This window comes from Mauremys reevesii, linkage group 15 (assembly GCF_016161935.1).
Source record: "Mauremys reevesii isolate NIE-2019 linkage group 15, ASM1616193v1, whole genome shotgun sequence".
Lineage (NCBI taxonomy): Eukaryota > Metazoa > Chordata > Testudines > Geoemydidae > Mauremys > Mauremys reevesii.
Window position 1 is genome coordinate 28,770,396 of NC_052637.1, and position 24,737 is coordinate 28,795,132.

Below are 24,737 nucleotides of genomic sequence, written 5' to 3' on the forward strand. Positions count from 1 at the left end.
GTGAAGGTAGCTAATCTTGTGAGAAGTAATGGTAGTATTTTTGAGCTAGGCAGCAATGGAATTGTAAATGCAACCTGCAAACACGACATAGAAAACCATCTGTTTATCAAAATACTGCCTCAGTGCACTTCTAATTGAAAGTCTTGATTACCTAATCTTCAGACTTATCAGGGATATATGAGTATCAGAGGGCTTGTCTACACTTTTAAAGTTAATGCAGTCTTGAAAGTGCTTATTCTAAATAGAAACAAGGTGCACTTGTTCCAGAACAAATGTCAGCAGTGGAAGTAACTTTGTGTAGACCTGCCCCCAAAAATTGTCTGTCTAATACTAAGATGTCTAAAGTAAATTGTGAGCTGCTATACTAGAACTTTGTTCCAGGAAAATCGTACTACTCATATAATTACATCTTACTAAATACAGAAAGGGTGACTGCATAAAATGAACATTGTTCAGACCCTTAAAGTTAAATTGTTAATTCATGATGTTTAGCTCTTAAGCTGGAAAACAGGTAAGAAATAGTAACGTTCAGGCTGAATATGTAATTGTCAAGTCCCTAACTTGAACTCTGAAGAATACCACAACCTGGCCATTATAAATAGTCAGCATGGTAAGCTAGAGTATGTAGACATGAATGTTTTGCCAGAATTTCAGTTTCTTTAATTGCATCACAGGTATAGGAGAAAGAAAGTAGATGTAAAAATCCTCTTAATTTTATTCTCTAGGTGTGAACACAACTTTTTAGAAAAGTCATAACCAAACACTTTCAACAGATCTTATTCATACAATGCAAGATAAGATTAAATTGTTTAAAATTGTACTAATTAATATACCTGGTTTCACAAGAATTACCCCTAATGGCTTTAGTGTGTGATAAATGACTTTAGTAGCATGGAGCGGTGGAGGAAATGCATTCTGTTTTGTGATAACCAAATGCTTCCCCTCTCTTGATCAAGTGGAATTTATTTTCCCCCAAACAAACAGCATTTCCATCCAAAACTTGCTTGAAGTGGCGTGCAGTCAGTTTTCTGAGGTACTTTCTTGAATTAGAACCAGCAACTGGCAGAAATTTACGTGTCACTCGCTCCTGCTAGTGAAATGATCATCATTTCAATGGTATGTCTTCCTGGGAGAGGAGAGGAAGCCAACTGTTCCTTGTCAGCATTAAAAGACCGTAAGGGAACATGGACATTCTTCAACTTCCATTTGTACAGCAAAGCTTCAATAGACCACTCAGAACTGAAGGAAAGAAATGTCAGATGGACTGTTTTGATAAAAGTTCAGTGCTTGTTCTGTCATTAAACTACTGTGCATGAACAAGCACAATAACTATAGAAGAGTGACTAATTAAACTTAAAATACAAAAAGCTTAACTGCACAGCTATCCATGTGTTTCTTATTCTGTTGACTGGTTTAAGGCCTTATTTGTCAAAACTCTGCCCTTTGCATCTGTTGACTTTGGAGCCTTAAGACAAAATGCAAACAAGTTCATTTCTCCCGAAATTACCTTCGGACCTGATATGTAGTCCAGAATTGAGCAGCTGGGTTCCTTTTCATCAAGAAGTACACTGTAGTTATGACATCTTCAAAATCTGCATAAACAATTTGAGTTATGTGCATGCTGAAATATGCTTTGGCAAATAATGCACTAATTAGAATAACTTCAAAAAGCTACAATTGTTTAAGAAGACCTATGTTTAGAGCATAGTTCTTTAGTAAGCCTTAGGACAACTGTTGTATGAAAGTGAAAATTAACACCAGTGCTCCTAGCTTTAAAGTTAGCTACTAACTTCCAGTATTTTCATCTCAGTATTTTGTTTGCTTTTTTGACTATGTCCGTTTGTAGTAATTCATCTACAGGAAACCTATAAAGATGAGTTTTATTCCCCCAGAACTAAGTCAGTCAAACACCCAGAAGTGACTTTCTTCAATATGCATTCATTTGCAGTTGATTAGAGAATGTTTTTTTAATGCTAGTCACCATTTTTTTGCTTCCCCCTGAAATCCTATTGCTAACTTAGCAACTTTTGTCAATAGCTTTAGTGACTTTTTGGTTTCCCTAGCAAGAAAATACGTGTCAAAGTGACCAGTGCCAAATCTGCAAATTATTAGCGATGTTCAGAGAAAAAAGTCACCATCTATAATCATTCATTCACAAGTAGCTCCCTGTTAATGAAATTCATTTCAGGCTCACTACATTCTGTTGCATACCATATCAATGTCATTGTCTCATTTGAACATGTCAGCAGCATACATCATATTCGAGGGCTGCTTGAAAGGTGGGATGAGACAGGGCCATGTGCCCTGGTGGGGCAGTGTGCCTCCAGCAATGAAGCCCTTACTCCTTGATCAAAGGGGGAAGCTATCTTGCTTTCAGCTACCCTTTACTCCTTCCCCTAGCTTAGCTGTCCAGCTATTTTCAGAAATTAAACCCTGGGGGGGTTGAGAAGAGGGTCTGGCTCATGGATTTTGATGAATGCCCTCTTTCCTCCTGGGTCTAGCCTCTCCCTTTCACTAGCCTGTCTGCTCAAATCCAGGCTGGCAAGAATGGGAGGTTCAGCTGCAGTTAACTCCAGCCACCCTGGGCTGCAGAGTACCCTTCCCAGTGAGCAGAGGGATGTGGTTTCCTTCCCAGTGAGCAGAGGGCACTCTAAGGCTAACTGTACTACTATTGTTGCTTATGGTGTGCAATAGTATATAGTAAGAACATGGAATGGATTTTTATTAACACTATTGAGCTGCTTGTGAATGATTTTGTGACTATATGTGCCTGTGTGTGTATTAAGGGCTTGTCTATAGAGCACTAGGAGAGCATTGTCTGTGTAGACTAGCCCTAAGTGTTCACTGAAGTCTGGAAATTTTTTCAGTTACAGTTCTGACTCCTTTGGAGTGTTTAAAACAGCTACATCTACCAACTTTTCAGGGTGTGTCTAGTGACTTCCTGCTAGGTGGAGTTGGGGCTACTGCCATGACTAAATTAAATACTATCACTTAACTTTTCACTTTCTCTAGCTTATTGTCATATACATTCATAACATTTTATTTGCTTATGAGTAGTCACTAACCTTCTGGTTCAAAAAATACATCAGAGGCCAGAATAATGTCTACTTGAGGCAGAGAGAGCAGACTGGGAGATATTTGGCCCCATGTGAGTCCTATGATGTGTACCCCTAGAAGGTTATTTATCCGACAGCTTCGCTCACAGTTCTTCAAACATTGAGGCAACTCTTCAGTATCTGACAGTATCACTCTGGCCCCACATTTAGCAGCTACTATACCAGGTAGGCTCACACCTGCTCCAATCTAAACAAAATAAAAAGACTTTAATCTCATTCAAATTATATTTAATGCAAAGGATAACTGAAGGATGGGGGAGTATATTCTGTATCTTGTCTCAAGGTGCTTAATGATGCCATTCTTTAATTGAATTCATGGTAACTTTAAAAGTACATGTCTACCTCCGAACTGCCCTTGCTCAGGAGAATAAGACATTTGTATTTGATCTGTAGCAGCAGTAGATCACCACAGATACAAGTTTAAGAATGTCATGAATCTTTCTTGTTTATGTGCTTGTAAATACAGTGAAGTGGATGGAATCCTATGTGCTTAAACATGTTCACAAAGATAAATCAGGCAGTTCATAAATGAGCAAAACTTATATTTAATAGGAATCCCCTTCGATGGCTCATAACTGCTGCTTCCATGAATCAGCCTGCAAAAATATCTGCTTTAATTATGGTTTTACTGTATCACTCCTTTGAGTATTTAGCCATTTTTCCAATGCTTGACCAAAAGAACTTGCAAACTGTTTCATGAATCTCCAACCACAAAAAAGTTACCACAGTAATTTTTTGACATAAGTTGGATCAGAGGTTAGACCATTTTAAGACATATGGACAGAACAGAAAATAAATGCCAAAAGGCACATCACAAAGTAGGATCATCTAGAATTATATTAATACTGAAGCAAAAATAGGAAAAAAGCATCCTGCAGCTTACCTAAATAAAAAAAAAGTATCAGAGGGGTAGTCGTGTTAGTCTGGATCTGTAAAAGCAGCAAAAAGTCCTGTGGCACCTTATAGGCTAACAGACATATCGGATCCGACGAAGTGGGTATTCACCCACGAAAGCTCATACTCCAGTATGTCTGTTAGTCTATAAGGTGCCACAGGACTCTTTGCTGCTTCTAAATAAAAAAGGAAATCAAAACTAAAACTGATTGAGAGTTAAGACAGTAACCATGAGCCTACTTTTTTTTTTTTAATAAGTTTGTATGATCAAAAATCTTTCAAGACTACTTTTACCTCCAAAATTCTCTTGCCAGGTAGTAGTCTTCTGTGAAACCATAGGTACTGAGCAAGAACCACAGCACAGGGCCAAACGTACATGCCGTATTGGGAATCCAGGACCTGAAACAATAAGCCCTTTCTGTGATCTTTGGCAGCACCACAAAACACTTTGAAACAGGCAGAAAAATCTTTAGTAAAAGGCTAAAGATTTATACGCTCTGAAGATACATTAGTGCATTTTTACACTAGTCCTGCTTTGGTCATTCATTTTGAGCCTGATCCTGAGCTATCCCTACATCAATTGACCTACTGTTATTTTCTGCTCATATGTAATTCAAACAAAGTGTACATCCCTACAGCATTCCCACTTGATTAGCAAAGACTCTTGCCTCACCCTCCTGGTTAACTTTTCTAGACTAATAAAGATTTAAGCATGCAGTCTTGTGCTTTACCAGTGCACATTTGAAATACATCAAGCAATGACACTTCTGTCATCTTGTTTTGGGATATTATTCCACATTCTAATGGCCTGGTTCTGGAATTTTCACTCAGCTAAATAGTCCTATTGCGGCAAAAGAGCATAGGTAGGCACACAGTAAGGAATTTAGGATCAAAGGGAATTTTTAATCTGACATTTAGCCTACATTTACTCTTTCTTGATTTCATCCCATTTTTCCTTGGTGAAAGCTCTCTCCTGCCATCTTTACTCAGGCAAAACTCATGTTAAAGTCAATTTGTGCCTAGATATGGTGATTCAGTGCATTTTAGACCCAATTATCTATGTCTATATCAGTTCTCAATTTAAAAATGAAAGCCCTTTGTGTCTACACAGTCAAAAGAAATTAGTTTACCAATGATTCCAAGTATCAGAGGAGTAGCTGTATACACAAAAACAACACAGAGTCCGGTGGCACCTTAAAGAATAACCAATTTATTTGGGCATAAGCTTTCGTGGGTAAAAAACCCACTTCTTCAAAGCTTATGCCCAAATAAATTGGTTAGTCTTTAAGGTGCCACCAGACTCCTCATTGTTTTACCAATGATTGTTCATCTGGGATTGAATAATGGTTTTAGCCTATTTATTATATAGCTTTCAGGTCAGAACAAACAGGTTATATGCTGCATTTAATCAACAGCTAAATTTGACTGAGTTGCACAGACAGGGCCTAAGGCACTACTGTCTAAAAGGCAGCTCACTTACAGGGCTTCTAAACAAATGAGCACTAAATAGGTTTCTTATTTTAGTTTTCTTAATGCATTCTCACAAATAACATTTTTACCATTTAAAAAAAATTTCAGTCAATTCAAATTTTTGCAGTAGTTAGGAACTATTTGTTCAAATTTAATGAATGTAGAAATTCAAAATAAAACCACTATTTGATCATTACAGTCCATAAATTGTTACTATTTCATCCAGCAAAGTAGAATAGTGAATTCTGTGCTAGAGCTACAGGTCCACTTATGAGCCAAACAATTTGTAAAATTGACTTTCAACTTTCCTAGAAGGTCCTGTCCCCTTCCCCCACTTTATTTTTTCCAGTAATGCCCAGAGGCCCCAACTTAGGCTGGAGCCTCCTTATGCTAAGGAGGCACTGTACATACAGTGATTTCTGCTCTACAGGGGCATATATTGTGGGTCTGAATTTATTGGACTAGATAAGCACAAAGGATACAAAGAAATCCAGGTAAAGAATGCAAAAATCTAGGCATTTTTGTTATATATATAAAAATTCTGCCTCTCTTTTCCATCCCCACATGGCTCAGCGTTCCTGGCCCCTGCACCCCGATCAGGAGAGGAAGGAAATCAGGCTTCACAACGAACTGAAGGGCTACAGGTGTAAATGTATCAGCACCTCAGGAATCTGCACCACCAGCTCTGGCTTCGGCTCTTCTCTTTCTTGCTCGTCCTGCTCTTCCGCAAACCTGTACTCCTTGACACTGAACCGCGGACCCTCGTCGCACATTGGAACCACTTCTCTAGCCAGGCGGCTGCTGCTGCTGCTCCAATAATGCACGCACCTCTTCCCCTCTGCTGACTTCACCCGTGAGCTGACTGACACCAAAGCAGACCAATCACAGGCAAGAACGTTTAAGGCGGTGTCTTGTCAAGGTCCAACCATCGTTAGCTGGCTGAGAGGGTCTGAGACCCGGGAAGATAAAATGGCAAAAAGGTCCACCCCCTTCCTTCCCTTAATCACCTCCCGCAGTCTCCTCGCTCCTCCCCAGCAGCAGCGTACATACTCTGAGTCTGCTGCTGCAGAGTAACTCTGCAGTTAGGGTGACCAACAGCAAGTGTGACAAATTGGGATTTTGGGGGGAGGTATAGTTGCCCATATAAGACCAGGCCTCTAATATTGGGATGATCCCGATAACATCACCTTATGCCTTGCAGGGGAATAAAGCGCAGCAAATTTCTGGGCTAGTATCCAGGCCCACACCACCCCTTCCTTCCCTTATGAAAACAGCAAAGATTTAAATTGCAGTGGGCAGTTGAAGGCCAAATCCTGTACTCTCAAGCCAGACTAAACCTTATGAGTTTTGATCCTGCTCCCTTTGAAGTCAATAGGAGATTTGCAGGCATAGGGAATGCAGGATTTGACCCAAAGATTATTGCATCATTGTGGTCCTGATTTTTTTCTAGGCACTGTTGAGAGGTAGAATGAGCTATTTGTGTATGATCTCTTCCCTAGACAAATACATGCCCTAAAGAGTTACTGTCTCAGTTTGTGGGACGTTACAATAATTAAGGAGTTTGATCCCATGACACTCAATCCAGTGAGCAAATCTGTAGGATCAAACCTTAAATTAATTTTATTTAAGAAATGGTGGCTCAAGCTGAGGGTCATAGCCACTCTCCCTTTCTTCATGAGTAGGTGAGAGAACCGGGAAACTTTTTTTCTCTTGTAACGGGATCACAAAATGGGAAAGGTTGAAAACTGCTGATCCTAGTAGAATCATATGGAAGACAGAAAGCCTTTTCTTGCTTTCATTAAAACTCATGCTGACTTCAATGGGAATTTTACCAGTGCAGTGTTTTAACACTGTACAATTTTGCCCTAAATTAACTCAATGTATTTCCATCTAGTGGGATTTAAAACTATCTCTTGAAATTTGTTAAATGGAACTGTCTGGAATTCCCTCCTGCAACCCATGATCTCAGGATCTACCCTGGTTTCCATCATATTAGAAGTCTCAATTTCCAAAAACCCAGTGTTTGGGAGCTTGCACAAATAAATATTGCTCTTATTGGAATGATAAACATGGTGAAACAAGCTGCTTGTTGAAAAAGGTTGGAGTTTTTTTTTTTACAATGTTTCTGACTTGTTTTAAGACCCACAAAATATAAACACTGAAAATACCATGTTGTGTGTCATTGAACCAATGAAAACAATACAATAGACAAAAAAACCCACAAACCCAGATGTTACAAAAGCTAAGCTAATCTGTCAGTGTGGTGTTCCCAGCGGCTGCAGACCCCCCCTTTTAACCCTTCAGAGCCCCAAAGCATGACAAGCTGAACCACGTGAGCTCCCCCAGGAGTCAGAGGGAAGGGATTGAGGGCGCTGCTCAGTACATTTAAGTGTCTGAAAAGACAATGGGCTGGGAGCGAGTGGAAGTGGAGGAGGGTGGAGAGAAAAAAGAAGGGAAGGAAATCAAGGAGAGCAGAGAGAAAGCGCAGCCAGGGGGAATCTGGAGAAGAGAAGCACAAGAAGAGAGGGTAGGTGGAGCAGGGATCTACCCAAGCTCCACCCCCCTCCTGACGTTTCCTTCCCAAGATGGCGGCAAAGACCCCACCTCTCTGGGTCCGGCGCGGCCAATCATTGCTGGGGATGGGCAGGGGCGCGTGGCGGAAGGGAAGGCGATGACCAATAGGCTCGCGCCGCGGCGCTCGTGGGCGGGGCCCCGGCCTGGCTGAGGTAGAGGTAGCGGCAGGGGTGAAATTTCTCGAAGCCTCCGGGCCGCGGGTTTGGCGGAGTCGCGGGCGGCCCTGGTTGGGAGCCGAGCCGGCGCCGGGCCGGGATTCCCTAGTGGTGCCGGCGGGAACAGCAGCGGGTCCTGGGGCCTGGAGCGGAGGAGGCGGCTGTCGGGGCCCGTCCGGGAGCGGAGGAGGCGGCGGGCCCCGGCCCCGGCCCCGGGTCGCCGAGCATGAACCACAAGAGCAAGAAGCGGATCCGGGAGGCGAAGCGCAGCGCCCGGCCCGAGCTGAAGGACTCGCTGGACTGGACCCGGCACAACTACTGCGAGACCTTCCCGCTGAGCGCGGCGGCCTGCACGGTGCGGACCGGGCTGGGGGGAGCCCGGGGATCGGCCGGCTCCTGCCAGACCCGAGCCTGGGGCGGTGCACGGTGGGGGCTGACCGGGAGCGGGGTCGCCTGTTTCCAGACCCGAGCTCCAAGGGGCGGGGACGCCTAGTTCCAGACCCGAGCTCCAAGGGGAGGGGACGCCTAGTTCCAGATCCGAGCTCCAAGGGGAGGGGGCTTTACGATGCGGCCTAGCCAGGGGGTGTCGGTTCCTTGGCAATGGGATTTCCAGGCTGAACTCGGATCCTGGGGTAAAGAGCCTAGGGTCTCTGGTGAGGGAACGGTGGAGCCCCCCCCTTTCTTCCGAGATGCCCCAGGAAGAAGAGGCACCCAGGGAAGGGGGTTGGCGCATCTCTAGAGCATCCATCCAAGGGGTGTGGGGGAGCTCGCAGAGGGGAGGATGGGAGACTTCCCCCCCCCCCACCAACTGCCCCCATATGAAGAGGAGTTGGGAGGGGACAGGCGGCTCTGTGGTTCCCTAAGGCAGCGCCTAGTCCTATGAAGCCAGCAAATTATTCACAGCCAGAAGTGCTGCTGGTACTTCACCCCAAGGCAGCTAAGTGATTGCCAGGGCCTGGCCCAAAGAGCAAGGGACTGGCCAGAACATGGAAAAGGGTTGGCATGCATCATATTGCCTTCTTACTAGAAATAGCTTCCTCCTTACTTGAGGGAGGGAGGGAGCGCCTCGTGCTGCTCTTCAGTGAGTATGACTTCTAGGATTCAGGTCTGTTGAAGCCCTCCCCTACCCGGAAGCTCGTCAAGCACGTTTTTGATGCTGGAGTATGAGTGGGGGGAAGGGGCAGGAGCTGTAGATAATGGGCAGTATGTGAGCTTAAAGGAAAGGAAAATGCTTGGAAATGGGAAAAAAAGCTGTTGTCATTTGGTTAACTGTCCTAGTACTGCATGAGTGTTGCTCCTACAATATTTAACTATGTGACCTGAAAGGAGTCTGGGAGATGCATAGAACCGTCTGATGAAGACAGGATGGGGGAATCAGAGGACGGATAATAAAAAACAAAATAATAAAAACAGGATTGTTGACAAGGGACTTGGGAAAACCTCTGGATTCCATAGTGGTGTGTATTTTTACTTAACACAGACATGCCTACTTAATTCAAAGATAGTTTCTAAATCCCTTCCCCATGGTATCATGGGGAGGAAGAAATAGAATTCTCACATCACAAATAGCAGAGCAAAATGCTTTGCAAGAAGAACTGTTTGCCAGGCTTCGGGCTAGGGATTTCCTTACCCCAGTGGATCTTGGGTCACCTCTACAGTGAAAAGAGCATTAAGCAAAATTTAAATATGCTCATGTTTCTCATGATGTTGGTGATGTGTGTAGGAGCAGGTACAGAGGCTTATTACAGTTGGGGTCTGACACTGCAGTCGGGGAGGGCTCTAGCTGGCCCCCCAGCGCGCGCGCGGTGTGCTCGCGCCTCCTCGCCGCGGTCCCCCTCGGTCCTTCCCGCCCGCGTTGAGCTCTCCAGCAGGTCCACGGCCCCGGACGGCGGGCGCTGCCGCAGGCATAGCATGCGCGAGCCACCGCAGCCGCTCCAGCGAACGGCGCGCGGCTGCGCGCGCGGCGGCGCGTCCCGCCGGCTGCCGCACTGCTGCCTGCCTGCGCTGGTGTCCAGCCGAGCAGGCGGGCCCCTCCCGCAGTCATCATGCTGCGGCGCGTCAGGTCCCGCCGCCCCGTGGGTGACCCTCGGGCAGGCATGCGGCAGGTCCACCGGCCAGCCCTGCCTGCCCCCTTTTGGCGCGCCGCCAACACAGCTTTTTTGCTGGTGCCTAGAGCCGCCCCTGACTGCAGTATTGTGCAGGGGAAGCCTAAAATTGCATGCACTCTATGTAATGTCTCCATATCCTCTAGATTTGAATGCAAGTGTAGGGCTTGCCAATGTAAATTTACCAGATGCAGCTTAAGCCTGGCCTACACTTACAAGTTAGGTCAACATAGCTACAGCACTCATGGGTGTGAAGAATTCACACCTCAGAGTGCTGTAGCTATGCCAATTTAACCTCTGTGTAGATGCAGCTAGGTCAATGGAAGAATGCTTCTGTCAGTCTAGCTACTGCTGCTTGGGGAGTTGGATTACCTACAGCAATGGAAAAACTTGTTCTGTCACTGTAGGAAATGTCTACATGATGGTACTACAGTTATAGCGTAGACATAATTTTAGGCACCGACCTTTAGAAACTTGGCCTATGGTGATTAAGGTGGTTTGTGGTACACTGCAGTTCTTTTTTCACAACTGTTCTCTGATTTTTACAGGATAATGTGGAAAGGGCAGATGCACTCCACTTATCGGTGGAAGAATTTGTTGAGCGTTATGAAAAGCCTTATAAGCCTGTAGTTCTGTGGAATGCTCAGATGGGCTGGTCTGCCCAAGAGAAGTGGACTCTAGAACGCCTGAAGCGCAAGTACAGGAACCAGAAGTTCAAGTGTGGTGAGGACAATGATGGGTACTCTGTGAAGATGAAGATGAAATATTACATAGAGTATATGGAGACCACACGTGATGACAGCCCACTCTACATCTTCGACAGCAGCTACGGAGAGCACCCTAAGCGCAGGAAACTCCTGGAAGACTACAAAGTGCCCAAGTTCTTCACTGATGACCTATTCCAATATGCTGGAGAGAAGCGCAGACCACCTTATAGGTACAGTAACCTTGGGATGGCGATGGGAAGTGGATTCCAGTTTCCTCTGTCAGTTGCTCACAAGCAAACTAAATTTACTTTGATTATAAATATCTCAAGATTACCATGCAAATACAGAATAGAGAGGAGAAAACTCAGAGTAAGATCTCCTGAGTTCTGTTAACAGCTGTTGGTACAGACTTGCTATGTGACTTTAGACAAGTTACTCTGTGCCTCAGTTTCCTTATCTGTAAAATGAGAATAATGCCTACCCCAGAGCCATGTTGTGTGGCTGTAAAGTGCCTTCGAATTTTCAAATTATGTTACTGGGCTCAAGCTTACTATTAGGCCTTCAGTGAGACTTTGGTTGTGCTTAAACCCAGCCCTGCTAAAGCATACAGTATTTTAAGTCATGTCTACATTAGGGATAAAACTGAACAGCAGCAGTGCTGCAGCTGTGCTGTTGTAGCTCTTCAGTATAGACAGTATCTGTTTGCATAGGTAATCCACCCTCCCCTGAGAGGCGGTAGGTAGGTTGAAGGAAGAATTCTTCCATCATCCTCGTGCTGTCTACACCAGGGGTTAGGTCAACATAACTATGTGTCTCAGGGTTGTGGATGTAAGTTTCCAGTGTAGATCAGCTCTAGGAGAATGTTGGCTTTACGTTAGACTTAACTAGTTCATGTTAGCTCCATATTTCATACAAGCTCTGCCTAAAGGCTTTTCTACACTAGAGTTTTTACCTTAACTGCCTATGTGTAATTGTCTCAAAGTAGTGAAGGTTTTTCTGAAAGCTAATTTAGATGCCCCCACACATTTGGACTGACCTGCACTACAAAGTTAACATCAGTCCAACTATGTAGCTCAGGGAGGTGAACAGTTCTTGTGTCAGAGGTATTTGCCATTTCCAGCACTGTCACCTGGTCATAATTGATGTTCTCAAAGCATCTTATTGTAATAGGGCTCACAATACTCTTGTTTGAGTGCCTAATTCATAATCTCTCTTCTGCCCACACAGGAAGTAGAAACCTGCATTTATTTATTTCTCTTGTAGACATCTAGTAGTGATTAATCCAACTTAAGATAACAGTATCTAGTTTGATATCTTATGTACATTTTCATATCCTGTCCCAGACCAATTGAGATCACTAGGGATGGGTTTAACTTTAAGCCTTTGAAGCAGTATTTTTCTGCATGGAGAAGAATGACTTGCATATCTTCCCAACGAGACTACTGGGGAATTAACTATGACCAGATAAATGATGCAGCAGTGAATAGAAAGTCACAAGTGAACAGTGTGTGGGTGATGGGAGTTGTCTTAACTTCATCTTCTTAACCCTTATCTGAAGATGTTTTTTGTTTGTTCCTCGTTGGAACAAGAATTGTAGAACAGAACATCTATAGATGCTACTCTCTACCAGGAAAAAGCTTAGAAAAACACAATTACCATTTTATACACCAGATGGTTTAGGCCCTTAAAACAGATATAATCATTATTTACTGAGGAACAATTTCTGGTTTCTGAACAATTTTTATTTTAATATAAACAAACAAACCCTGGCTCCAAGAAACTATGAAAACAATTGCCATTATTTGTATAGATCCTAGGCAAAAATATTATGCACCTTTTGCTGCAGTATTAAACTAACAGCCCCAATAGTCAGTGCTCTGCTACCAACTCTGCTTCTGGTGCCCAAACAAAGAAATATATAAAGAACCATGTTAATTTCAAACTGTGGTAGAAATGGAAGGAAAACATGCTTTCTTCTATGAACTTTTCTTTCCATTAAGCAAGTAATTATCTCTTGTAATGCACCTGCATGTTTCCCTCTCTTTCCCCCCCTCCCCCCCCCACGTGCAGATGGTTTGTAATGGGCCCGCCTCGATCAGGAACAGGAATTCATATTGATCCTCTGGGAACCAGTGCTTGGAATGCCTTAGTCCACGGACATAAGCGCTGGTGCCTCTTCCCTACCAGCACTCCCAGAGAGTTGATCAAAGTGACACGGGAAGAAGGAGGGAACCAGCAGGATGAGGCGATCACTTGGTTCAGTATCATATACCCTAGGACGCAGCTCCCCACCTGGCCTCCTGAATTCAAACCCCTGGAAATTGTGCAGAAACCAGGCGAGACTGTCTTTGTACCAGGTATGTGTGGCTGTCTCCAATGGAAATCTGTAGTAGTATGGGAGAACACGTATTTAGATGTATCCTTGTTGAAAAAGTATCCACAGTTGTTTACATGGTCCTCCATTTTCCAAAACTCTACACTGTAGGACATTGTTTCAAACCTTTTTTGTGTTGTCCTTTGAATATCCAAAACATAAATGCCACGTATGTTCCCCTGTTACAGGGGACTGATTGCATGACAAGCAGGACATGAGAGAGACAACATACAGTGTGCTTGGGAAAGTGATCCTGAACTAAACTGTACAGTGAGGAAGTAATCAAAGCATGGAAGAATAGGGGCCTTTGAAGACCAATAAGTTTCTCTCATTCTCTGTTTTCTTGAGGTTACTGGCAGTGTAATAAATGACAGGATTTGTGAGGTGTGAGGAAAAAGTCATGCAAAGATGCAGACAGACCCCATTCATCTTTTTTCCACAATTTTAATTTCAAATGCAAGATGATGCTGTAGCTTCTAAAAGTGTCTCTATTAAAAGGGCATAGCATTCCTATGAAATTGATGCAGACTTACACCTCCTTTAATTGGGAGGGGAAGGAGCACATCTGTTGGATAGATAGAGCAGGGGAGTTTGACACCTGAATTCTATTCTTATTTGTCCCTGACTTGCTATGTGAGCTTGAGCAAATCCTTTATCTCCCCTTCTGTGCCTGTTTACTTCTCTGTAAAATGGGGAGGATGATTTCATGTTTGCAAAGTGCCTTGTAATAGTCTTGGTACTTAGTGCCTTTTTATTATGTCTTCAGTTAAGAAGGCTTTGGAGCCTTATCAATTTCCATTATGAATCCTGGCTTTATTTTTTATGGGATTACAACATGACCATATGAATCTCTCTAATTTTACCCTTTTATGGAAAAAAACAACAACTTTAAACATTTCTATTTAAAAAAAAAAAAAGTAGTGAAATTCTTCAAGCTAAAAACTCCCTTAAGCGTGAAAATTGATCTGCAGTTAGACCTTGGGCCTTTGTGCAGCTTGGGTCATAATGGTATTTGCAGTTAAGCAAGCTGTCAGTAGCCGGGTACTCAGAAATACCACTTAACCAAAAATGAAGATTTAACTTATAGTGTGCTGGAAAGTTCTGTCACTGAACTTGAAGAACGATGCACTGAGTCAAAGGATTACAGCTTTCCGATAGGGGCTTATGTATAGGGAGAAATTCTGGAATAAGAGAGCTAGGAAAAAAGCCTGCAGGCAGTCTTCTGTATTTGGTCATCATATTGGGAAGATGTCGGAGGGTGAGTGGAGGGACCTCCTGGTATGAAGGTGTGACAGTTAGAGTCCAGAAACTCAAAAGAAGAACAGATGGTTTAAATCCCTAAAATGAGCAGTTGAACCAACTGATTGTATACTGTATTATTGTACTATAAAAGTGTATCAGTAAGGCCTTTTATGGAGGCTTGTAATGTTCTGAATTTGATTGTCATGAGATGTATACAACTATGGTTATGACTTTATAATATACACACATACATAAATTCATAACCACAGACGGGTATTAATATATATGCAACTCCACCTCTTAATGTGGGCTCTATTAGCTATTGCTGATTCTATCTGCTGAGGACGGATATTTCAGTGGTTAGGGCCCTTGCCAGAGACTTTCTGCTTTGCCACACATGATGTGTGACTTTAGGTAAGCCACTTAGTCTCTTTAGTGCATCAGTTTCCCATGTGTAAAATAACAGCACTGGGGTATTGAGAGAAAATGCATTAAAGATTGCGAGGTGCTCAGACACTGTGGTGATAGGGCTCATATAAGTACTTTAGATAGATGTATCTACAATACTTTAACTAAACAATATTAAAAAAAAGTGTTTAAAAGTTGCTCTTGCATTGCATTTTGTAGGTGGCTGGTGGCACGTAGTTCTCAATCTCGATACAACCATTGCCATCACACAGAACTTTGCCAGCTGTACCAACTTCCCTGTGGTATGGCACAAGACAGTAAGAGGGAGGCCAAAATTATCAAGGAAGTGGTACAGGTAACGGTGCAGTAAATTCTGTTCCTATTTCTAATTTCCAGTCAGTTGAAGGGATAGTCCAAACACTTGCTTTCAAAGCAAGACGTGCAGCTGGAATAACACTAATAGTACGTACTTGTGTACAACTTTCTTGGGGAAAAACACATTGTGTCACTTTAAAGACATGTTTTCTAAACTATGTCCTGCTTTTTCAGCAACGTTTCTTGGCTCCCTCCCCTGGAGTTGGTAGCTTAGTCTTGCTGTTTGGGGAAGTATCTGATCTGGATTTCACCTCTTGTGGAGCTGACTTGATGAGTTCAAGTGACATGCATAAAACTTAGACGATGCAATCTGAAAATTCTTTGCTAAGCATGATAAAATGTAGAGGCAGTAAGCTAGTAAACTAATGCTCTAAATCAGGGATTGCCAAAGCGTGGCACATGTGCTACTGTTGCTGCATGAGTTTTATATTCCGTCAGTTACTTCACTATTTTTTAAGAAGGTGATATGTGATCCAATATGGTGGGAGTTGCTGTTCTAAGCATTTAAGGGGAATTTAGTAGTGGTGAAAGGATATATGTTAGCGGGCATGGAGATGGGAGTCCTGTTATTTGCCTTGGAGATGGAAGTCCACTATCCCCTGGAAAGAATATATCTTTTTCCCCTGATCTGCAGAGATAACTACTATGGTGAGAGTATCTTATTCTCCCTTCCCATTCACTCTCTGGTTCTGCAGAGACCACCACCAATGAGGCTAATTGTGATATGGTTCTTGTGACATGGACAAGGCTGTAGTGGGAGGAGCTGAGATTCTGCTAACTAGCCATCAGGTAGTAACAACTTTAGGTCACTACCGAGGTGGCTCATGTTTAACCATGTAATCTAGAAGTTAAAGGCTTCATATGCCTTACTGATCTCTAGAGATGTCTATTGTCCAGATCTAGTATCTTATGGAAACCTTTAAATTCAAGGTATTTTTCTCACCCAGTAGCCTCTGAATATAAGCACAGTTTACTTCTAACTACTTTAGATTTAAAAAAAAAAAAAAAAGGCAACTCAGTTATCACTACTAATTCCATTCTCCCTCCCTTCAGGAGGACCTTATTGATATCAAAACCTTGTTAAAATCCTCTACTTTGAGGTTCCATGTTAGAATATTAAATTGAGGTAAAATAATTATGGAAACTATATAAAAACCCATCAAAGCTAGAGTGCAGGAAGTTGCACAATGCTACGTGATGCACCTTGCTAGGAAATCATTATCTGTTGCTCTTGTATTAACATGGCAATGGACAGATTTTGTGGTGTATGCTAGTGTAAATTAAAACCATGCTACACCCATAAAAGCAAGGACATTCTTTTGTTTCTCATTGTGTTCTAAATGCTAATCATGATGGTTATGTTTAGGATCCTAAAACAAGAGCATCCTGAGCTGGCAGTGTTGGCTGATTCAGTTGATCTACAAGAATCGACAGGTATTGCTTCTGATAGTTCCAGTGATTCCTCCAGTTCCTCTAGCTCCAGCTCCTCGGACTCTGATTCAGAGGTAAGGATTTGCCACTGCAGATGATCCTTATCCCATGACTACGCTACCCTTTTCAACCAGTTGTTGAAGGAGTCTTGCCTGTTTCTTTTCTAAAAATACATACAATATCCCTGACTCACAACTCTCGAGTGGGTTTGAAGGTAACAGTTGAATAAATGTTAGACTCCAAAGTTAAATCCTAAACTTCAGAGAAAGCTAGTAGTGTGCAAGTATAAAGCAAAGGACTGGACCAGTGGGGATCTTGGTGAGAGCTTTAGTCTTCTATGAGTGGTGGCCAACTCCTCTTGCAAAAACAAACTTGGCTTTGAGACGTTCCTGATTCTCTGTGCTCCCCAGACTCCCATCTGTTTATGCTTAATATACTTTGTGCTGCTTCTTTCACCATCTTCTAATGGCTCCACTGGCTTCCCATTTGTCTTGGCATCCAACTCCTTGCAGATCTTCTTCCCTTGCTTTTAAGTTGTGTGGATATACTCGCAACTTCTTTGAGACCTTGTCACTCCCATGAGTATGGGCTTGTGTAGACCCTGCCTCCTCTCTCCAGCCATACAGTGTTCACGTTCTGACACCTGGAAACATTCTTCTCATTTTCTCTCCCATCCTTCAAACTTTCTTCTTTTGCCACTCAGTAGCAATATCTATTAACTGACTCTTATTAAATTTCATAACTAATTCTGTAAGGTGTTCAGAGGAACCTGAATGAGAGATTCTTATACAAAAATTCTTAGTGGGAGGGAGGATGAGTTTGAGTTCCCACCAACCTTTACAGCCTTTGAGAAAATTTGACTAGTTTAGTGCTTGCCACAGCACCTTTCACCTGAGGCTCTTTATTTGCTTTACAAACCTGTATCTACCCTTAAATAGAAAGTAAAACTATCCTTATTCTATAGATGGGGAACAAGGCCACAGAGTTAGAGCCAAGATTTTTTTCAAATGTGACTAGTGATTTTGGTTGCCCAACTTGAGACACACCTTAAGTGACTTGACTTTCCAGAAAGTGCTGAGCATTCGGTCTGAAAATCAGGGGCCTTTGGGTGCCCGATTAGAATACCTGAAAATCTTAGCCTAAGTGTATTGCAGTAAGTTGCAGGGCATGCAACATGCTCTCTTGTATAGAAATTGTGATGCTTCGGGGAAGTACATGCATGATAACTTCTCTGGTGACTGTATCAGCGAAGGTGTGGTTCACTGTCAGATCTTCTGAGTAATAACTGAAGGTTTGTATTTCCCTGCATTGATTTGCCTATTCATTTTGTCTTTCTCTGTATTTAGTGTGATTCTGGCTCTGAGACCGAAGGGATGATGCATCGGCGGAAAAAGAGAAGGACTTGCAGCATGATGGGTAACGGTGACACTACCTCTCAAGATGACTGTGTGAGCAAAGAGCGCAGCTCCTCCAGGTGACCAGATGTGACAGCTCTTTCTTTTTCCAAACAAAAGACGTTTTAATGCAGGGATGGCAGGGTTAGGTTAGGCTGTTCCATCATCCATGGGAGGTGGGGGAGGGTGGATGAGGGAGCTGCTTAGATTGGCCTGCTCCAAAGAGGAATTTAAGATCTTCTCTTTAAAAAAGAAAGTGTCAAGGAGAAATTTTACATTATTTAATAAACAGTTTTTTATAACTTTTTTCTAATCATTTTTTTAATATAAAAGGAATGCTCCGATTGCTGGGGATGAACTTGGGAGTAGCGGGGCATTTTGTGGGGAAAGTGGAATATCTGATTCTGTGCCCATTGAGGAGCATAATTGTGTGGTAAATTGGCAAAGGGAGGAATAACCAGCAGAAAACAAGGCTTGATCACTTGATTGTCCAAACTGAAAAGCTTCAAGCAACTGTATACTTAGTTTTTCCTACTTCACTGTTGCCTGGACTACTTCAGTTCTGCCTACTATTCTATTTTTGTAAGGATTAACAGATTATAAACTTCATTCTAAGGCCTTGTTGCTTTAAAATTTAAAAAAAGAGAAAAAAAGAAGCTGTGCCCAAGCCTGAGATCTTAGCTGATTTGTGGAGGGAGACGCTTTAAATAAATAATAGAATTTGCTTGGTGTGAATTTATTGGGACAAGGTCTTTTCTCCCATCCATGAACTCCAAGGTAAAGAGGATCGGAAAACGGGTATTTGGGAGATGTTTACTACTAAAAAGCTATGGCAAAATGCTGGATTTAGAAACCATCTTGCTTCTGAGCAGTTGTCCCTGATTCCTTTGGGTAAAAGGTACAAATTAACCACACTAAAGTGCTGCTTGTACCAACCACCTCACGTTCATTTATGCATCCCCTAATTCATCACAGACCTTGAGTTGCTCTGAATCTGTCTTGTGGTTGCAAGCTCTGTGATGAATTAGAAGAAAGATGCACATAATACTGGCCCAGCTGGAGGAGCCTCGCTTCCCAGATGCATGCATAATGTGCCTTTGTAGGCCCCCGCCTGCTCTTTCGGTGTATATGGCTATCTAACTTTCAGTGATACAGCACTCAGCTTCTCCTGTCTTTTGAGTAGTAGGCAGGTCATATGGAGTTGAGTCAAAACACCAAACTATCCTTAAATGTTTGGAGTTAACTGAACTAGTATCTTATTTCCCAGCTGAGGTTTATCCCTTCTTATGATATTGTCAATTTCAGTTCTAGCAGCCAGTTCTGACTTCAGGCTGAGAATGAGCAGCAGAAGCTAATGAACACAGATCCTGGTTTCCTGATCTCTTAGAAATGCAAGCTATATTGCAGAGCTCCATCTTTTCTGCATTTTTTTTCAGCCTTTTGCAGTGAAAACATTAATTTTAATATTTGGCATATATTACAAAAGACTAATAAGTTAGCACCTTGTCCAAGAGCCCCTCTCTGTTTTCTAGATGTCTCTTCCAGGCCTTTCTATGTTGTAGCTCATGATTTGCTTGTTACCTCTGCCAACTCCTTAGATGACACTCTGGTGCTGGCTGGGGTTTCTACTGCAATTGGGTTGAGGAATACCGTCAATATAAGCAGAATTGTTTCTAAGCCTTGTCAGGCACGTCAGCAGCTCTGTTAAAAAAAACAAAAACAAAAAAAAAACCCTTAGTCCTTTGCTTAGGCAGCATACTGCTGTCTTGCATTGTGACACTGGAGGAAAGGTTATAGACATGACAGGCAGATGTACTTCTTTTGACAGGATTAGGGAATCTTGCGGAAGCCGTGCTCACCCCTGAGAGATAACAAGAACCGTCTAGAGGCAGCTGCCACTCGAAGCTCCGTTAGCAGCCAGCTTTGTTCTACCCCTCTCAGCTTCTATCTACTCTTATGATCCTTCTCAAGTCTTCACTGCTACTTTGATCCAAACTCCTATCTTCCATCACGTGCTGACTAAAGATGACTCCTTGGTAACTACTGGGGGAAACTCCCAAGTCTAAATGACTGTGCAATGCTTAGTGTCCTTCTGTACCCCTAAAAAAGTGCACTAAATGGTCAGAAAATAACCCAGCTCTGGGCAAGGACATGCCTTGTGTCTTACAGTTCATGAAGTTGGCAAGGAAAACAGTCTGATGCCTGTTTTTAAAGGACTGTTTTAAAACCAGCAGCTACATCCAGAAACCTACCCTGCTTTGACACTGTCATACGTTTACATGTGCTGCACATGCTGAAACTAGGAGAGGATCTCAGCACCTTTGCTCTACACAAACATCCAGTGGATATTGTACCAGAGTGCTGGAAGGGAGACTAACTCTGTTATGTACTCTGAACACCGAGGTGACTTCAAATGACTAGAAATGGCTACCTGTGAGAAGCATCTTTTGTGGTCATATTAATCTACGTACACTCTGACTAAACCCAAATAGTCTAAGATGTGACACCTTAACCAGCAATGATCATACGTACTTATGCTTGGTGTCTGCCATATTAAGTATAAAAAGATGAACTGGCACTTGGGTGTAGCATTAGGGCTTGAGGGAACAAGAGATGAGTGGCTTCTTGTATAGTAGAAGCCACTGAAAGTCACCATCTATCAACAGTTACCCATGAACCTTAGGTGTAGGGGGAAAACTATATAACTGAATTACAGACTTTATTCAGCCCCAGAAAGCAGCTGTCTCTTTGAGGTCATGTGTTTAGGAGCTTAGCAGCACTTGCTCTGGGATCTGTAAAAGAGCATGGGGGGGGCGGTATTTTGTCTTAAACATTTTAAAGTAACAGGTGATGCTTGGGTTCACACAGCTGCAGTGGTACTGTGCCAAGATAAACTCTCATCCCCAAGCAATCTACTAGGATGGTTGATATTAATTTACCAGGGCCTGTGCATTAAAGCTTTCCTATAGCCTGTTCCCAGCCACCTTAGAGGCTGTGCTTGTGAGGGAAGGGGGGAATAACCATCTTGCTCTGATGCAAAGAACACCGCACCCAAGAGCCAGCTAATTGTGCTGTTTCTCTTTGCACCCTTATTTCAGTTTTGCTGTTTGGGAGGGGGAACTGAAAAGAGAGGAGCAGTGCACTCCCTCTCATATAAGCCACAATGCCTAAGCATTAGTGCTGAGGTCTGCAGTCATGGGGCATGCCCTCTTGTGGGGGAGGGAGGGTGCGGAGTCACATTCCGTGGGGTGCGGCTGGGGCCTGGACCAACCCCCAAAGGGGGTGGGGAGGGAGCGTTGCCCAGCTCTGCTCCTGGTCTGTGCCTGGGGATCCTGGCTGTCAGCCCTGCACCCAGGGTCCTGGCTGTCAGCCCCATGCCTGGGGATATGCCCTGGACCATGGCTGCCGGCCCCACATCTGGTGTCCTGGCTGCCTGCCCAACCACAACTCAAGGCTTCTGCCCCTGGCTGAGGGTCTGCCCCCATCCCAATCTGTGGCCCGAGCCTTGGCCCCCTTACCACTGTCTGCATCTCCCGTCTTGGAGCCGCAGCCCTGCTCCTGGCTCCATGGGGGGAAGCGTGAACAGGGTATGGGTGGGCATGAGGTAAAAAGTTTGGGAATCACTGCACTAGTGACTGAATTAAAATGCAAACTGGCAACCTTAACTGTGAATTTTCTGTATACAGTGTATTAAGTAGACCCCCTGAATGTTGATTTTTAACTTGTCCTTTACTATTTGTGGTCCCTCTCCCATCTCAGGATATGGCCCAATCTGTTGTAAAGGTGAGCCCTGCTTATCTTAGTTCGTCAGCAGTACAGACCATTGTTTCCAAGTCTCCTTTGTGCAGGTCACTTTATGTAGCAGAGAAGTGGGAGGGAGTTTGGAGGTGTGAGGCAGGTGGCTCATCAGTGCATCTCTAAGCAGGAAATCCAAGGGATGCATTTGTGGCAATAGAACACAAATGCACAGACTTCTCTTCAAAACTGCTGCAGTCTTTCCTGCAGGGGGACTCTTCCTTAAGGCTGCTTAGATGTAAAGACGGTTTTGTGTCAAAACATCCAGATTCCCTGGCCAAGGATGCCTGTAGTCTGCCTAGCTCAGGGGGCACATTGGCAGCTTGCCCATAGCCTGCATGCTGCACGTTATCTTCATAAAATGGTGCAGGCTGCAGCTGCTATCACTTAGAACAAGATAGGGGGCTGTGGTGGCTACAGGATTAGAAGGGTATCCTCCTCCTAGTGGCAAGGGTTAACCTGGATTATAAAGTTCTCGGGGCTGCGGTTTGGGCCATTGCCCCGCTCTGAGGTGGCTAGCCATTGCCTTCAGCAGCATGGTTACAGCTGCGCCTCATCTTAATATTTTACTGTATGAAAGAAGTCTGGGCCTGAGCCCGTGAAGCCTGTCATGGGGAAACCAACTTGCCTCCCACTGCCAAGAAAGCTGCTCCTTTTCTAGCAATTGCACAGTCTGATGCTCCAGCGTGCAGAGCACTTCTCCATGCCTACAAACAGATCAGTGGTATGACAATAAAGCTGTCAATTAAAATGGACACCGTCTCCTCGTATTGAATGGTCTATAAGGTAACATTTGAAACTAGCAATAGGAAAGGTAATGTCAGCTGACTTCCACAAAGCCATCCAGCGTGGTACAAGGGCTGGGATTCTGAACTAGAGCTACTCGAATGTTCTTCCTTGGAACAGGTTGACTTTGCAAAGAAGTATATTGGGTTTCATGAAAACTTTGTTGGGAAGGTTCCTCAAATCTATGATGGACTTTCTACTCAAAACCAGAGATGCAGACCCAGAATAGGCAAGGCGTTCACATGAGATGTAGCGACTTGAACCTGGGTCTCCTGCATCCCGGGTGTGTACCCTAACATGTCTATAGCACCAGTCACTAAGCTGCTGCATATTTTATGATTTATACAAAGTGGAATAGCTTCAGCAGCTGAGAATAAGAAAAAGGGACTGACTAGCCTGCTGGAATGTGCACCACAGCATTTTTTGTGAAACAGAATTCTTGTTTTCCAGCCAGCCTTACTCAGGACTGCTGGGTTTTCTTCTTAGGTCCACCAGTTTCATCCTGTGTGACCTTGGCCAAATAGCTTAGCCTCTCTGTGTATTTGATGTCCTAGCTATAAAATGGCAATAATACGTATCTTGCAGGGATGTTGTGAGGCTACTTTGAATTAATGGTTGTAAAACACCCTTGATCCTTCCTTCTGCAAAAGGTTTTACAAATGACTGAATATGGTTAAGCCCCTATTAAGCAGGCTAGACACTGCTTTCTAAACTGGCAGTAGCTCCTCCCACTAACAAGTGCTACAGTCGCAAAGGTTCAGTGCTTTTGGGCACTTGCTCAGCGATAACTTCAGAAGTGCCCACTTCAAAACCAATTCACCCTACGTGAACTGTGCCAAATGTAGGGGTAGGTTTTATTGAGCTCTGGGATGAAAATATTGGTGCCTAAACTTGCTTTATTAGAATCCCAAGTTTGCTACTGCATGTCAGCTTTGCTGTCCTCTCTTCTTCCCTTTTGGCCAATGAACATCTGAGATCAGGCACTGCTTTTCTACCCTTGTTTAGCAGCTGATGTGAATCAGTTGTATCCCAAGTTCACCTCTTCCCTTGTTACAGGTTAAAGGGACTGACTGGTGAAATCTTGTCAGAAACATAGCTACAGTTCATAGGATGCATGTTTCTTTGAAGATACCTGCTCCATACACACAGGGCAGGAGGAGCCTGTGGCTTCATAGAAGCTAGTAGTAGTCTCCCTTCCTCCTTTCTCTAACTGTGGTCAGACTAATGCCAACTTCTCCCAACTGCTTATTAGAGAGATGTCTGCCTCTGGCAAGATTAATTGAGAGGCCCTTTTCCTTCCTGAATCCCCAGCCATCCTATGGAGACAGATGGGTGGGACTGTGAAACCTCTCTGCGGGCTGGACTCCCAGAGACAGTGCTGTGTGCCCCTCTTGGGACGGGGGGGCAGTAGAGCCTGCTGATTCATTGGACAGTTAAAGCCCTATCACTGCCACTAACATCTCTTATCTGTCCTCCGCTGGGCAGAGCTGCAATGCTCTGAATTTTGTCTAGATTGTTTTTTTTGCTTTTTATTTTAAATAAAATGATTTATTTTGCATTACTCTATTTGTCATGTATTCTTTTTGATCTAGTGATCTGGAAAAACTACATGTGTAGCAGGTGCCTCTGTCATCTGCTGTGCTGTAGCAGCAGACAGATTAGTTACAGTAGTAGTAAAGAGGAGCCTCCATCATTGTAGCATATGGGGCGGAAGTGTCAGTCTCTTTATCTCACAGTATCCCTGCTACTACCTGTGGTCTCGGTCATAGCCCTGTGCTGCATGCTCGTATCAGATGAGGACAGCACACATTTTGGAAGCTTGTGCCACCATGGAAAGCTACTGGGGACATGATGGCGGCCAGGAGAGGGACCCTCATATCTAATATTCATTGTCAGACTGCAATCAGTGGG

General features: G+C 43.6%; 2 protein-coding genes across 3 annotated transcripts; one reads left to right on the forward strand and one right to left on the reverse strand.

Annotated features, from left to right (window-relative positions):
- Positions 1 to 120: 120 nt before the first annotated feature.
- METTL23 (methyltransferase like 23) lies at positions 121 to 9,273 on the reverse strand. Its single transcript, XM_039501955.1, has 6 exons — positions 9,255 to 9,273; positions 6,143 to 6,342; positions 4,305 to 4,409; positions 3,066 to 3,303; positions 1,508 to 1,592; positions 121 to 1,239 (listed from the first exon to the last, which is right to left on the reverse strand). The coding sequence occupies exons 2-6, from the start codon at positions 6,251 to 6,253 to the stop codon at positions 1,071 to 1,073; spliced, it is 708 nt and encodes a 235-aa protein (XP_039357889.1). The 5' UTR covers positions 6,254 to 6,342; positions 9,255 to 9,273; the 3' UTR covers positions 121 to 1,070.
- JMJD6 (jumonji domain containing 6, arginine demethylase and lysine hydroxylase) lies at positions 8,172 to 24,333 on the forward strand. Of its 2 annotated transcripts, XM_039501953.1 has the most exons (7): positions 8,172 to 8,564; positions 10,863 to 11,251; positions 13,092 to 13,378; positions 15,265 to 15,400; positions 16,787 to 16,925; positions 18,198 to 18,325; positions 20,074 to 24,333. In XM_039501953.1, the coding sequence occupies exons 1-7, from the start codon at positions 8,436 to 8,438 to the stop codon at positions 20,108 to 20,110; spliced, it is 1,245 nt and encodes a 414-aa protein (XP_039357887.1). In that variant the 5' UTR covers positions 8,172 to 8,435; the 3' UTR covers positions 20,111 to 24,333. The 2 variants fall into 2 exon arrangements, with proteins under 2 accessions (XP_039357887.1, XP_039357888.1); XM_039501954.1 differs by lacking the exon at positions 20,074 to 24,333 and having other exon boundaries at positions 8,174 to 8,564; positions 18,198 to 18,969.
- Positions 24,334 to 24,737: the final 404 nt, after the last annotated feature.

Excerpts from the sequence above, each read along its gene's own strand:
- METTL23 (XM_039501955.1), bottom strand. The coding sequence starts at position 6,253 with ATGTGCGACGAGGGTCCGCGGTTCAGTGTCAAGGAGTACAGGTTTGCG. Across the intron at positions 4,410-6,142 it reads TGGTGGTGCAGATTCCTGAG|GTCCTGGATTCCCAATACGG; the intron begins GTGCTGATACAT and ends TTATTGTTTCAG. Across the intron at positions 1,593-3,065 it reads TGTATTTTTTGAACCAGAAG|ATTTTGAAGATGTCATAACT; the intron begins GTTAGTGACTAC and ends TTGTTTATGCAG.
- JMJD6 (XM_039501953.1), top strand. The coding sequence starts at position 8,436 with ATGAACCACAAGAGCAAGAAGCGGATCCGGGAGGCGAAGCGCAGCGCC. Across the intron at positions 13,379-15,264 it reads CGAGACTGTCTTTGTACCAG|GTGGCTGGTGGCACGTAGTT; the intron begins GTATGTGTGGCT and ends TGCATTTTGTAG. Across the intron at positions 15,401-16,786 it reads TTATCAAGGAAGTGGTACAG|GATCCTAAAACAAGAGCATC; the intron begins GTAACGGTGCAG and ends GGTTATGTTTAG.